Consider the following 14,122-nt stretch of genomic DNA (forward strand, 5'->3'; position numbering starts at 1 on the left):
ATGACTGAACAGAGAAAACACAAGCAGCGGATTGGTCTGCTGGGAAACCCCGCCCACCTCAACATGAACCCACAGCAGCCGGCATGAGAGGTGGAACCAGAGGACAGACTGGGGCATCATTAAAGCAAGCATTTGCTCATGGACGGCAGCACATTCAGTGTATAATTTACGGCAGTGGTTCTCAAACTTTTTGACTCCAAGGCCCCACATTGTCAGAGGAAATATTTGAAGGCACCCCCCACCCCCCATGTAGGCTATTAGATATTTATATTATAAGATATATCTTGTAAGATATTTCCTTAAAACTTGTGATTCCAGAGTTATTACATTTTTAGCATTTTCAGTAAGTTGAATTATAATAATTATATAATAATAATAACCTATCATATTTTAAATAATATTAAGAGATCTTGGAGGCCCCCCTGGAAGTGTGCTGAGGCCCCCAGTGGGTCCCGACTCCCTGGTTGAGAACCACTGATTTACGGTACGCATAAACACAAGTTACTTACCCATCAGTGTGCACTCACTTGAGGACAATTGAAAATAAAATTTTAAGTGCAAAATTATTTTTTTTTTAGCACTGACATTATCACTTCAAAAGAACCTTTTAACTGTATGAAAAATTATTATAGGATGCTTTCACATCTGTGTAATAATGTTGAGTATTTCTCAGAAATACAGTTGAAGTCAGAAGTTTACATACACTTAGGTTGAAGTCATTGAAACTCATTTTTTAACCACTCCACAGGTTTCATATTAGCAAACTATAGTTTTGGCAAGCCGTTTAGGACATCTACTTTGTGCATGACACAAGTAATTTTTCCAACAATTGTTTACAAACAGATTGTTTCACTTTTAATTGACTATCACAATTCCAGTGGGTCAGTTTACATACACTAAGATGACTGTGCCTTTAAGCAGCTTGGAAAATTCCAGAAAATGATGTCAAGCCTTCAGACAATTAGCTTCTGATAGGAGGTGTACTGAATTGGAGGTGTACCTGTGGATGTATTTTAAGTCCAACCTTCAAACTCAGTGCCTCTTTGCTTGGCATGGGAAAATCAAAAGAAATCAGCCAAGACCTCGGAAAAAAAATTGTGGACCTCCACAAGTCTGGTTCATGCTTGGGAGCAATTTCCAAAAGCCTTAAGGTACTGTGTTCATCTGTACAAACAATAGTACGCAAGTATATACACCATGGGACCACGCAGCCATCATACCGCTCAGGAAAGAGACGCGTTCTGTCTCCTAGAGATGAATGTAGTTTGGTGCTAAAAATGCAAATCAATCGCAAAACAACAGCAAAGGACCTTGTTAAGATGCTGGAGGAAACAGGTTGACAAGTATCTATATCCACAGTAAAACGGGTCCTATATTGACATAACCTGAAAGGCTGCTCAGCAAGGAAGAAGCCACTGCTCCAAAACCACCATAAAAAATGCCAGACAACAGTTTGCAAGTGCACATGGGGACAAATATCTTACTTTTTGGAGAAATGTCCTCTGGTCTGATGAAACAAAAATTGAACTGTTTGGCCATAATGACCATCGTTATGTTTGGAGGAAAAAGGTTGAGGCTTGGAAGCCGAAGAACACCATCCCAACCATGAAGCATGGGGGTGGCAGCATCATGTTGTGGGGGTGCTTTGCTGCAGGAGGGACTGGTGCACTTCACAAAATAGATGGCATCATGAGGAAGGAAAAATATGTGGATATATTGAAGCAACATCTCAAGACATCAGCCAGGAAGTTAAAGCTCCGTCACAAATGCAACCACAAGCATACCTCCAAAGTTGTGGCAAAATGGCTTAAGCACAATAAAGTCAAGGTATTTGAGTGGTCATCACAAAACCCTGACCTCAGTCCGATAGAAGATTTGAGGGCAGAACTGAAATGTGTGTGCGAGCAAGGAGGCCTACAAACCTGACACAGTTACACCAGTTCTGTCTGGAGGAATGGGCCAAAATTCCAGCAGCTTATTGTGAGAAGCGTGTGGAAGGCTACCCAAAATGTTTGACCCAAGTTAAACAATTTAAAAGGCAATGCTACCAAATACTAACAAAGTGTATGTAAACTTCTGACCCACTGGGAATGTGATGAAAGAAATAAAAGCTGAAATAAATAATTCTCTCTACTATTATTCTGACATTTCACATTCTTAAAATAAAGTAGTGATCCTGACTGACCTAAAACAGGGAATGTTTTCTACAATTAAATGTCAGGAATTGTGAAAAACTGATTTTTTTTTATTTTTTATTTTTTTATTTGGAATGCCCAATTCCCTATGTGTCCCAAACACCTGTGCAAAACAGTTTTTAAACAGTCTCTTTTTGGGAATATGTCTGCCATAAGGCTGCATAAACATAAATAAATCACTTAGAGCCAGTGCTAGTTGACTTTTAGAATGATTTAATGTCCGAACTCCCAAAACATATCACATTGTGTGTCTAATTTGAGAACAATAAGCTTTCAAACATTAGCATAGTCAGCTGAACTCAGACTGACAAGACCCTCAAAACAGATTAATTACAAATTCACAGAGCCCTTTTCACTTGGTTCTCAGAAGTGCTCTTCAAATAATAGAAAAACATAAAAAAAGTCCAGTTATTGAACATAATGATCATAATAGAGATGAAAACATTTCACTCTATCTCTATAAACATTGTAGACTGTAGAGTAAACCAAAGATAAACTTTAAGCACATATCAATCGATTTCAAAAGTACAATAAAGTATATGCTATTGTGCAAAAAAAAAGAAAAAATAAATTAGCCTGCTGTTGTAACAAGGCTTTAAAAATGTAAACATTGTTTTTGGCTTTTGCAGGAAATGTATTGGAGGTAATATATTTTAAGCTCCATGGCAACACTTAGTGCTTCCTAAACAGACTTTTCTGGACACTTTCAATTGTTCAGCAAAGCACACAGCGTCTCAATCTCTACATCATGGATCACAATTCAGATAGAATCACCAGCCATTAGTTTGCGCCTTTATAAATTAAATGGTTCCTCCAACAATCAAATGCTTTTGATGAACTGCAATATTTAGCTGATTTCAGAAACACTGTACAAAGTAAAGTTCAAGTGCACTGATAAATTCGCAGTCGTTTTATAATTCAATAAATGTATTCCAAGATGGTTTCTATGAGCAACATTTAGTGGTAAATGACAGCCAAAGCCCTCTGTCTAGCCCACAACCTTTCTCTGAATGATTAAAAGGATAGTTTTCCCAAAAAATGAAAATTCTGTTGTCATTTTCTCACCCTCATGTCTTTCCCAACCTGTATGACCTTCTTTCTTGTGTAAAGATTAAAGATGATGTTAGGCAGAATGTTAGGGACTGACAGCCTTAGTCAGCATTCACTTTCATATTTTTTTTTTCTCCATACAATGAAAGTGAATGGTAACTGAATCTGTCTGGGAAGTAAGTGCTATTTGTATTTCGAACGAAATGCGGGTGAGTAAATGAGAACAGAATTTTCATTTTTGGGTGAACTAACCCTTTAAGATGTAAAATACTGTCCAAGGAAAGGTAAAAAAAAAAAAAAAAAAGAATGAACATGTATGAACAACCACACACTCACACCCCAACACTAGGGTTAATAGTCATTAACTGGATTCCAGTTACCTATCTGGTAATCAAGAGAGGAGAAAATACAAATACGAGCCCTAAAGTTGCTCATCTTCAGGACTCATAACTGAAATTCTGACCAATGTTCCTCAGCGCACAGAAACCAATGAGAGGAGTGACAAAGGATGGAATAGCCTAATGGGAGTGTTGCTGATGTATGCGATGTGATGTCATAGGTCAATAGTGGGCTGGAACAGTGAGAAGGGCCTCTTCTGCCAGACGGGAGATGTCCACATTCTGCCGGAGTCAAAGAATGTACTTAGCAAAACAAATTATAATAATTTAGTATGTAAAATGACTTGCTTTGATTGGATTGTTTGGGGTGCATACCTCAGGTTTGTCTCTGTGAGTGTTCACTGCCTCCACTTTTAAATAGATCGACTCTACTTTACAGCCTAGTACAGGAGAGAATCTAGGTTACACTTCCAGCAGAGTAAATAATGGTTAAGTTCAAAGTAAAACTTCAAGAGGTCATATTTCCAGGTAATTACTCAGATCTTAACTGAATCAAAAACTGAGAAATGCTCCCTCAAGGATTTTAGCAAGGAAAAATCTCCATTATTAATTTTTTTCAAATGAAAAGCTGGCACTACCTGTTGTGTCCTTAGTGCTGAATAGCACAATATATTTTACCTTTAGTTCTGTTGATTCATTCTTAGCAGGACAGTTCAGAAATTCTTTTCATCTCTCATGTGACTTAAACTGTTCACTCAGTAACATTTCTCACACAGAGCTATCTTATGGTGTCAGAAGACTTGGAATAAAGAAAATTAATAATATGTACTATATTTATAGTTTCATTTATTTATTAATTTTGTGTTTTTGGACAATCCTTGCCCCAATCCACTTCCATTGTGTGGAAAAGAGCAGAGGGATTTGAATATGAGAACTTGGACACTAAATATTTGTATGAGTAATGTGAAATTGGTAAAACTGGTAAAATAAAATTTTGAAGTTGAATGTTTCAATTTGCAATTCCCTCTGTGTTCCATGGAAGGAAAAAAGGGTTTTGAACAACTTGAAAATTATGAGAATTTTTAAGAATTATGAGAACTAGAGTATAGAGGTAAAACGATATATCGGTTTTACCGATTAATTGGTGCTTTCTAGAACTATCAGTCATCGACAAAAATCTATGCCGACAGTATATATATTTTTTCATTCCTCTGTGGCTTCCACAGTTTGAACGGCTTTGTTCTGTAGTATAGCAGCAGCCTCAAGAGGTGAAATAAAACATTGCATATGGATTTGTATCTAAATCAGATTTGTATCTGTATCTAAATCTTTCATCATTGGCAATATTCATCCATATATTTATCCTCACTTCAATGCATATTTTGTTATTTTGATTAGAAAATCAAGTGTTCGAAATTGAAGCAAAGGCTTGCAAAGATGTGCCCTGTCAACACACACTGTATCTCCAACTTCATATCTTGAGAATAATAAAAAACCTTATTTCTTATTAAATCTCATCTGGTGAAATAGGTATAGACAAAACCCTTCATTTGGTGCATATATAGGTTATAAATTGCTTAATTTGGGAAATACTTAAATATAGAGCATTGTAACAGAGCAAAGTCTCAGTCATTGGAAAATAAAGAGTTTCCGGTTCGTTTTGGGCTTGTTTATAGTTAAAAGTCCCGCATTATGCACCAAATCTTTAAAAACTATTGCCTGATTAATCAGTTATCTGCCTTTCCACCACCTTAGTTATCAGTTTCTGCGAAATCCACTATCGGTCAACCTCTAAATGAGTATATACTGTACAAATATGGGATGGAACAGACAGAAATATTGAAGGTAAACATCTATGTGTGTGAAAGAGAGGTGATTTTCTTACCATAGGCCACAGGGGTGAGCTTCAGAACTGTGTGTAGGGGGCATTTCAGGTATGGCAGCTCTTCTAGAATAGGGAAAAAAAGTGGGTAAAAGATTACTAAGATCACCAATATTACATTGACCATGGTAAATTTATGTAGGCCCCATCTACATACCTGCACTCTTGTCCAGGAAATAAGCAAGTAAACAGCGCATCACAGCCTGATGGCAAATAACCAAAACATTCTCTTGTCGCTCCAGCTCCATAATGACAGGCTCCAATCGTTGGACCAGATCCTCATATGACTGCAAAGAGAAAAAGAATATGTTACCTTTTCTATGGAAGTTATGAGATGTGGCTCTTGTTTGGTTGAGTACGTGTATAAGATGGGAGCATTTTGACACACCTCTCCTTTAGGGTAACGGTAACGATATTTGTCCTGGTCCCTTAGGGCAAACTCCAGAGGATAATGTTCCTGAATTTCCTCGTACATCATCTCCTCACATACGCCCTGCAGAGCACATGCATATGCAGAGATTCAGAGTACCACTCACATACCACTTTTTAATTAGAACACAGGAATGGTTCAACCAAAAAATTGTATTTAATCATAATTCTGTCATTTACTCACCCTCATGTAAATTCAGCAAACATCCTCTCAATTTCAACTGCTTTTATTTTCAGCAAACTTAACGTGTAAATATTTGTATGAACATAAAAAGATTCAACAACTAAGACATAAACTGAACAAGTTTCACAGACATGTGACTAACAGAAATGGAATAATGTGTGGGGGGGGGGGGTCAGGGGCACAAAAGTAAGCTGTCCTTCCTGTCTCCCTGTAGCGCTGTCTTAGGCGTCTCACAGTTCGGAAATTGCAATTTATTGCCCTGGCCACATCTGCAGTCCTCATGCCTCCACGCAGCATGCCTAAGGTACGTTCACACAGATGAGCAGGGACCCTGGGCATCTTTTTTTTTTTGGTGTTTTTCAGAGTCAGTAGAAAGGTCTCTTTAGTGTCCTAGTTTTTATAACTGTGACCTTAACTGCCTACTATCTGTAAGCTGTTAGTGTCTTAACGACCGTTCCAAAGGTGCATGTTCATTAATTGTTTATGGTTCATTGAACAAACATGGAAAACATTGTTTAAACCCTTTAAAATAAAGATCTGTAAAGTTATTACAAAATTATCTTTAAAATACAGTGTCATGAAAAAGGGACGTTTCTTTTTTTGCTGAGTTTAGTAGTCGATATCTACCTTATCTATCTATACACAAATAAATGTATACAGGTTTAAAACAACATTGGTTCTGAACGATGACAGAATTTCGATTTTTGGGTGAACAGTCCATTTAAATGCATTAACGAGAGAATTGCACATAAACAAAAACTTACAGCATCAATCTCATTGAGTGCTTTCCACTGTTCATATGGTACACCCAATGCCTCAGCAGTCTGAATAGTCCTCTTCATCTGACTGGTCCACACCTTGAGATCCTTTATATTCTGATCCTGAATAAACTGGCCCAAACACTGAGCAAACTGAGAAATAAGAAAAAGAAAGAGAGATGGTGAACTCCAGTGGCCAAAAACATGTGCACACCCCGACTTCCCAATCAACTCCTAATGTTTTTTTGTTTAGACTTTTGCTCACAAAACCAATAACTGTTTGGAATGCATATACTGTTACACACACACACACCTACCTCTTTCCCACGGGTTGACAGGCCTGAATCCCCACCAATGCAACCTCTGATGTTAAGGTCACTCTCTCCATGACGACAAAGGTAGATGGAGCGTGGTGTGATGTGAATGTTCATCAGATAATAAACGATTCTGCTTTGAATGTGGTCGAGCACACGGTTCACCAAATACCGCTGGCCCACATCCATTATTTTAATGTATGATAATTCTCTGCAAGACAAAATACACAACATTTAAGCACCTACACAAAAAACACACAACAGGCTTTCCAAATGTTTTGACCAATCAATTTCCATGCCTTGATAAAAAAAGTATATATATATTTTCTAGAAATTGTCCTTTCAAAAAACATTCTCACTGATTAAATATTTTAGCTGATCATAATGAGAAAAATGTTTTATTCACTACAAAAATGTCCATGACTTTTACAGCATTAAATCACCATTTTAAACTTCCCTGATATTACCAGGTTTTCTATGACATAGGAATACACTTACTTAGCAATGTTCACATCTGGTGGAACATGTCGTAAGCTTTGATCAAACTTCTTACCAAAGATGGTTTTGTCTTTCATTCAGAGTTGAAAGATTTAAATTCTGATATAAACATTAGGCCATTTCCCACTGCAGGAACTATAGCCCATTTTAGGTACTTTTACTCTGAACTACTACTATTAGTCACTTTCACACATGAGGAACTATAGTTTCTCCTAGCCGTTTAGAGGGATTTTAGAGGTACTTTTTAGCTCCTACTTTATGGTAGGTACTTCTTGGGAGAAGAGAGACTGGGAGATGTTGCAAACTGTTATTCATCAAACACATACGGTGCACAAACCAACGAGATATGCAAAGAGTCGGCAGAAGCAATGACTAACCTAACTTGTAGCTGCTAGCCTGCTACTCAGACGACTGCACCAATCTTCCAATTCCCTTAACAGAAATATAATATAAACAACAAAGTGTTCAAAGAGTATCGCCTGTTGTACAGCCCAGTGTAATGACTGTAACATGAAGACAGTTTGTGTAAAACAGCCATATTGAAAGTGTAGCTCTGATCCAGGCTTCCTCCATCAGTGTTGTTGATTTTGATGTTGTTGCTATTTAATCACGTGTGCAACCAACAATAGAAGAAAAATGGTTGATGGAGATGACGTCACTGCAGGGGTTCTTTTGTGTGTGTGAATGCAAGAGGGAAAATTATCCTCAGGTGTGCAGTTCCTCTTAAGAGTTTTCATCTAGGAAGTTACTTAGGGAGAAAGTACTGGGACTGTGTGTGGGAAAGGGGCTAATATTGGGAAATACCTCAGTCTTTTTAGAGAGACACAGATTAAATGATTTCTGACCTGTCTAGATTTTCATCCAGTGGTTGGTAACTGTTCTCATAGCAGTTGATCCTCTTCATAAAGTCCTGGATGGCTTCTTCAGTGTTACAGTCAATGTAGTCTGGACTGCCCAACTTCACCTGCTGCTCTCCGACACACAGCAAGAGAAGAAATTAATGCTGGGATCATTTAAACAGCATGACTATCAATGTCTTGCGGAAACCCTCCAGCATGTTAATGTCTCAATGAAACCCTCCTGCATTTTAGACCATAAACTGATAAAAATTAACCGATAACAGATCAGAACCCTAAACAGTATACATTTATACAATCTATCATTAATTTGTAATTGATCTATAATTTCTATAACAAAATCTGGAACTAATTTCTATAATAAAATCTGGACAATCTGGAACTAATAAGAGAATGAATGTCCATATGAACATCAGACAGCAATGATACATCAAAGACGAGACAGTATAGCATATCTGAAATTTTAATAATTTGTCAATATTTAATAACTGGCTTACCACAATGTTCTCTGCAATAACCTTGGGATCTTCACACAAAGACTCCACAAAAAACACCTAAGAAAAATAATAGATAACAGATAGAAGTGTTGATGTGAGATTCCGAACGACTGTTTTATATACATTATGTACACTGTTGTTTTACATAAAGCCAATGGCGTATAAAGGCCATTTAACTGTGGAATGGGAGTATTTGTTTACCTTATATCCATTTTGGTCAACAAATCTCATGATTGTGCTCCTCCTTTCTCTGGTTGTGTTTGTGGCATCAAATACCTGACAAATAAACATGTTCACTATAACCATTACGACAAAGCAAAGCAATGCCACAAATCTCTAATATTTTGACAAGCCTTTTATTCTTCTTTACCATCTTTGATCATAGAGAAAACATTCATGGCTATGCAATTCAATACTGTATCAATGCCAAAAACAACAAATCACACTCATAAGCTGTGGCACAATTATAGCAACTGAATTAAAAGCGAACAGAACTTTTGTGAAACTACACTCACAGCAACTTGGCCACCCTCAACACTGAGGTACTGCCTGACATCATTGAGTGCTGTCAAAGCACACTGCCTGAAAACAGAAATAATAAATAAATCATATGATAACCCACTATTACAAAAACACCAGCAAAATAAGCATTCGTAAACAAGATCCTCAAACACATGCAGAATCTTACTTCCTTATCTTCAGCCCTTCCTCATTATCAGGGCAGAAAAATTCAAAGCTCTTGTAGGTTTTCACACATTCCCTCCGATACTCTCCCACGTTGAATTCTGCAGACGCACACAGTTTCGTTGGCTGCGTTCTTATATGTGGAAGTGTTTATGGGTGCATGCGTGTATTTGTATGCATTATTGCAGTACCTTTTGTTGGTACACCAATCCAGTTGAGGTAGCGTGTGAGTTTTTTAGAGATGTATGTTTTTCCTCTAGCTGGCAAGCCCACGGTCACAATGAGGGTGGGACAGTTGGTCATGCAAACTGCCAAGAGAGAGACAGACAGATAGAGGTTCAATAAAATGTGTCCATGAATACAGGCTGTTCTGTGTACAGGATCAAATGTGAGAGGAGAAGAGAGTGAATACTCTCATTGTTTTAATTTCAGTCAGTATGAAAAATCGGAAAGAGCCAACCATGCAGACAGAGATAATTGTTGGTCGGTGGAACAGACGTGCAGTGGCATTCCTCTGCAGTCTTTAATTTTGATTGACTTATGATTTACTGATACTTCTGGTTAATTAAGAAATTAATGGAAATATTAAGAAATGTACAATCAGATGCATATGAATCTTCTGTGTTAGCAGGTGTTAACTTGTTCTTCAAGGATCCAACTGACACTAGAGATCATACGTTAAATATCCTCTATTTGTACCTTCTGAAGCATCACATTTCCTGTTTGTGTCTGGAAAAAATTAAATTCATTTTATTGTAAGAATGCAAATGATTTGTCAGCCATAGCATGATGATGTCGCACTGGGTATTCATAGGTTGTTTAAAACTTATGTTTTGTTTTTGTTTTTTTGGGGTGGGTTTAAATGCTATTAAATGCTATGTTTTATACACTTCCTTACTTGATGCCGATATACTGGTCAGTTCTTCATCAAATAACTACTATTAATTATTAAATAAATCACTTGTTGTTCTCAGACACTTTTCAATGTCTGCTAATTCTTCATGAATTTGGTTCCAATGCGGTCAATTCTCTGCTGACAAATCAAATGGTGTCCATCATTTTCTGCTGAATGTAGGACTCAGTCAACTTCAGGTTCATGCAGTTCAGATCAAATCTGCCCAACGTAACCTTGGTCAATTATCATAGATTTTGAGGAATGCTCTAACTCAGTAAACCTGCTCTTTAATAGGCAATAAACTTTTCTCTTAAAATCCTGTAAGAATGCAGCTCACATGGACCCACAGTGATCTTGCAAAAAACTCAACTGCTGCACACAGTTACTTTTTGCCCATTTAATGCAACACCCTAAGGAATTTAAAGGATAACCCTAAACTCAAATTGGAACTAGAGCACAACAAGAGCTTTGTTGGCCGTGGCTCTCTGATTGGTGGATCATTCTTTCTCTGCTGGACCATGGGTAGTGTAGTTGTTCACCAGGAATTCCGCTAATAAACATGATTTTAAACAATGAAGTTCAATTAATGTGAACTGATGGCTTCAACAGAGACCTTATTCACGCTAGAGCCATCTTTGATTTTTAATGGGAATGACAACAAGGCTGTGAGGGATAGACTTACAGTCTTTTCAATGGGCTGTACTGCAGTTTAAAATGTTTTTGGATCGTTCTGCAGACAAAACATTCATAAAATATCAGTCCAAGAACATTCAGTATGCAAAGAACTCCAGACAACGTGAGTTGTGGAATATCAGATGTGATCTAGGAGCTTTATACAGCTTTATACCGTTTGTGCCATTGAAGAGATGGTACACTATATTGCCAAAAGTATTCGCTCATCTGCCTTTAGACACATATGAACTTAAGTGACATCCCATTCTTAATCCATAGGGTTTAATATGACGTTGCCCTACCCTTTGCAGCTATAACAGCTTCAACTCTTCTGGGAAGGCTTTCCACAAGGTTTAGGAGTGTGTTTATGGGAATTTTTGACCATTCTTCCAGAAGCGCATTTGTGAGGTCAGACACTGATGTTGGACGAGAAGGCCTGGCTCGCAGTCTTCGCTCTAATTCATCCCAAAGGTGCTCTATCGGGTTGAGGTCAGGACTCTGTGCAGGCCAGTCAAGTTCTTCCACACCAAACTCGCTCATCCATGTCTTTATGGACCTTACTTTGTGCACTGGTGCGCAGTCATGTTGGAACAGGAAGGGGCCATCCCCAAACTGTTCCCACAAAGTTGGGAGCATGGAATTGTCCAAAATCTCTTGGTATGCTGAAGCATTCAGAGTTCCTTTCACTGGAACTAAGGGGCCAAACCCAGCTCCTGAAAATCAACCCCACACCATAATTCCCCCCCAACAAACTTCACAGTTGGCACAATGCAGTCAGACAAGTACCGTTCTCCTGGCAACCGCAAAACCCAGACTCGGCCATCAGATTGCCAGATGGAGAAGCGTGATTCGTCACTCCAGAGAACGCGTCTCCACTGCTCTAGAGTCCAGTGGCGGCGTGCTTTACACCACTGCATCCGACACTTTGCATTGCACTTGGTGATGTATGGCTTGGATGCAGCTGCTCGGCCATGGAAACCCATTCCATGAAGCTCTCTACGCACTGTTCTTGAGCTAATCTGAAGGCCACATGAACTTTGGAGGTCTGTAGCGATTGACTCTGCAGAAAGTTGGCGACCTCTGCGCACTATGCGCCTCAGCATACGCTGACCCCGCTCTGTCATTTTATGTGGCCTACCACTTCGTGGCTGAGTTGCTGTCATTCCCAATCGCTTCCACTTTGTTATAATACCACTGACAGTTGACTGTGGAATATTTAATAGTGAGAAAATTTCACGACTGGACTTGTTGCACAGGTGGCATCCTATCACAGTACCACGCTGGAATTCACTGAGCTCCTGAGAGCGGCCCATTCTTTCACAAATGTTTGTAGAAGCAGTCTGCATGCCTAGGTGCTTCATTTTATACACCTGTGGCCATGGAAGTGATTGGAACACCTGAATTCAATTATTTGGATGGGTGAGCGAATACTTTTGGCAATATAGTGTATGTCTATCCCTCACAGCCTTGTTGTCATTCCCATTAAACATCAAAGATGGCGCTTAGCGTGAATAATGTCTATACCACAAATAAACAAATTTGGAGCTCAAAGTAGGTCTGTCTTTACAAGGTAATAAGTATAAGTATCACTTAAAAATCAACTCGCCTATGGAACAAATTAATGTAGACTGTTGCGCTTTATTCCGCTGGTCATTGTGTTCCTAACTAGAGATTTACACAAGTAATCGAGTACTCGTTCTGCAGCATCTACTCAAGTATTAAAAACACTACTCATTTTTGGGGCCTGGGTAGCTCAGCGAGTATTGACACTGACTACCACCCCTGGAGTCGTGAGTTTGAATCCAGGGTGTGCTGAGTCACTCAAGCCAGGTCTCCTAAGCAACCAAATTGGCCCGGTTGCTAGGGAGGGTAGAATCACATGGGGTAACCTCCTCGTGGTCGCAATTATTGGTTCTCACTCTCAATGGGGCACGTGGTAAGTTGTGCGTGGATCGGTGAGAGTAGCATGAGCCTCCACATGCCGAGAGTCTCTGCGGTGTCATGCACAAGAGCCACATGATAAGATGCGTGGACTGACTGTCTCAGAAGCGGAGGCAACTGAGACTTGTCCTCCACCACATGGATTGAGGTAAGTAACCGCGCCACCACGAGGACCTACTAAGTAGTGGGAATAGGGCATTCCAAATTGGGGACAAAAGGGGATAAAATAAATAATAAAAACTACTCGAATATCGCAAATTCATTTTCCTTTCTGCATTTCCCTGCCGTGAGCAGCGCTGAATTACACTGTTTTCCCTCTTTAATCTCTCACCAAATCTCGTAGTTACAATTGAGTCCACTGGGGCACGCTGTGGATACGAGATGATATATCATGGCATCTTCTAAAGCAAAGCCAAGTTATATTACAAGGCAATACTTACAGCATAATATTTTGTTCCTTGTTGAATTATACTCTTTGTATTCGGTTGTTATTAGAGTCATGCAAACCAACAGACGAGGATCTGCTTTTATGGTGGAAAAAATGCAACGCGAACTCGGAAGCTGATCAAACCAGTATGCGTGAATGTGTGTGTGAAATCTCTTAACAGAGAGCAGAGCACATTTGATAAAAAACCAACTTTCACCACCTGTTTTTCTGAACAATAGCACGTGAAATGACAAAAATATGATAGCTTATTGGTAACTGTATCTGGAGATAACTGGTAACATTTGCAAATAAAAGATAGTAAAAGTTTCACATACGTGTCATACGTGTTTTTTTTTTTACGTGCATTTTAATTTATGAGTAATCTAGTACTTGTTTTTTGTGGGTTAGAGTACTCGACTAAAAAAATTAATCGAAAATGCCCATCCCTAATCCTAACGTGTCTGCCCCCATGAGCACCCTCTCCATGTACAATACAACAGC

At 38.7% G+C, this 14,122-nt stretch overlaps 2 protein-coding genes across 5 annotated transcripts in view; one reads left to right on the forward strand and one right to left on the reverse strand.

Moving 5' to 3' along the window:
• Window positions 1-3,127, forward strand: part of LOC127448635 (inositol 1,4,5-trisphosphate receptor type 1-like) — an 82,939-nt gene extending 79,812 nt beyond the window's left edge. The window contains exon 60 of the mRNA XM_051711313.1: window positions 1-3,127. Coding sequence (XP_051567273.1) covers window positions 1-87 — 87 coding nt within the window. The 3' untranslated portion in view covers window positions 88-3,127.
• LOC127448637 (6-phosphofructo-2-kinase/fructose-2,6-bisphosphatase 4) overlaps window positions 2,389-14,122 on the reverse strand; it is a 27,161-nt gene continuing 15,427 nt past the window's right edge. For 3 of the 4 annotated variants that reach the window (XM_051711316.1, XM_051711315.1, XM_051711317.1), the window contains exons 2-14: window positions 9,878-9,994; window positions 9,691-9,787; window positions 9,518-9,584; window positions 9,204-9,278; window positions 9,003-9,059; window positions 8,494-8,615; window positions 7,154-7,361; window positions 6,843-6,989; window positions 5,854-5,958; window positions 5,623-5,752; window positions 5,469-5,531; window positions 3,959-4,023; window positions 2,389-3,865 (exon numbers count right to left, since the gene is read on the reverse strand). In XM_051711316.1, coding sequence (XP_051567276.1) covers window positions 3,806-3,865; window positions 3,959-4,023; window positions 5,469-5,531; window positions 5,623-5,752; window positions 5,854-5,958; window positions 6,843-6,989; window positions 7,154-7,361; window positions 8,494-8,615; window positions 9,003-9,059; window positions 9,204-9,278; window positions 9,518-9,584; window positions 9,691-9,787; window positions 9,878-9,994 — 1,313 coding nt within the window. In that variant the 3' untranslated portion in view covers window positions 2,389-3,805. The remainder of the gene's footprint in view (window positions 3,866-3,958; window positions 4,024-5,468; window positions 5,532-5,622; window positions 5,753-5,853; window positions 5,959-6,842; window positions 6,990-7,153; window positions 7,362-8,493; window positions 8,616-9,002; window positions 9,060-9,203; window positions 9,279-9,517; window positions 9,585-9,690; window positions 9,788-9,877; window positions 9,995-14,122) is intronic. The other variant, XM_051711318.1, reaches the window with a different exon arrangement.

The sequence above is a fragment of the Myxocyprinus asiaticus genome, chromosome 12 (assembly GCF_019703515.2).
Source record: "Myxocyprinus asiaticus isolate MX2 ecotype Aquarium Trade chromosome 12, UBuf_Myxa_2, whole genome shotgun sequence".
Taxonomy (NCBI): domain Eukaryota; kingdom Metazoa; phylum Chordata; class Actinopteri; order Cypriniformes; family Catostomidae; genus Myxocyprinus; species Myxocyprinus asiaticus.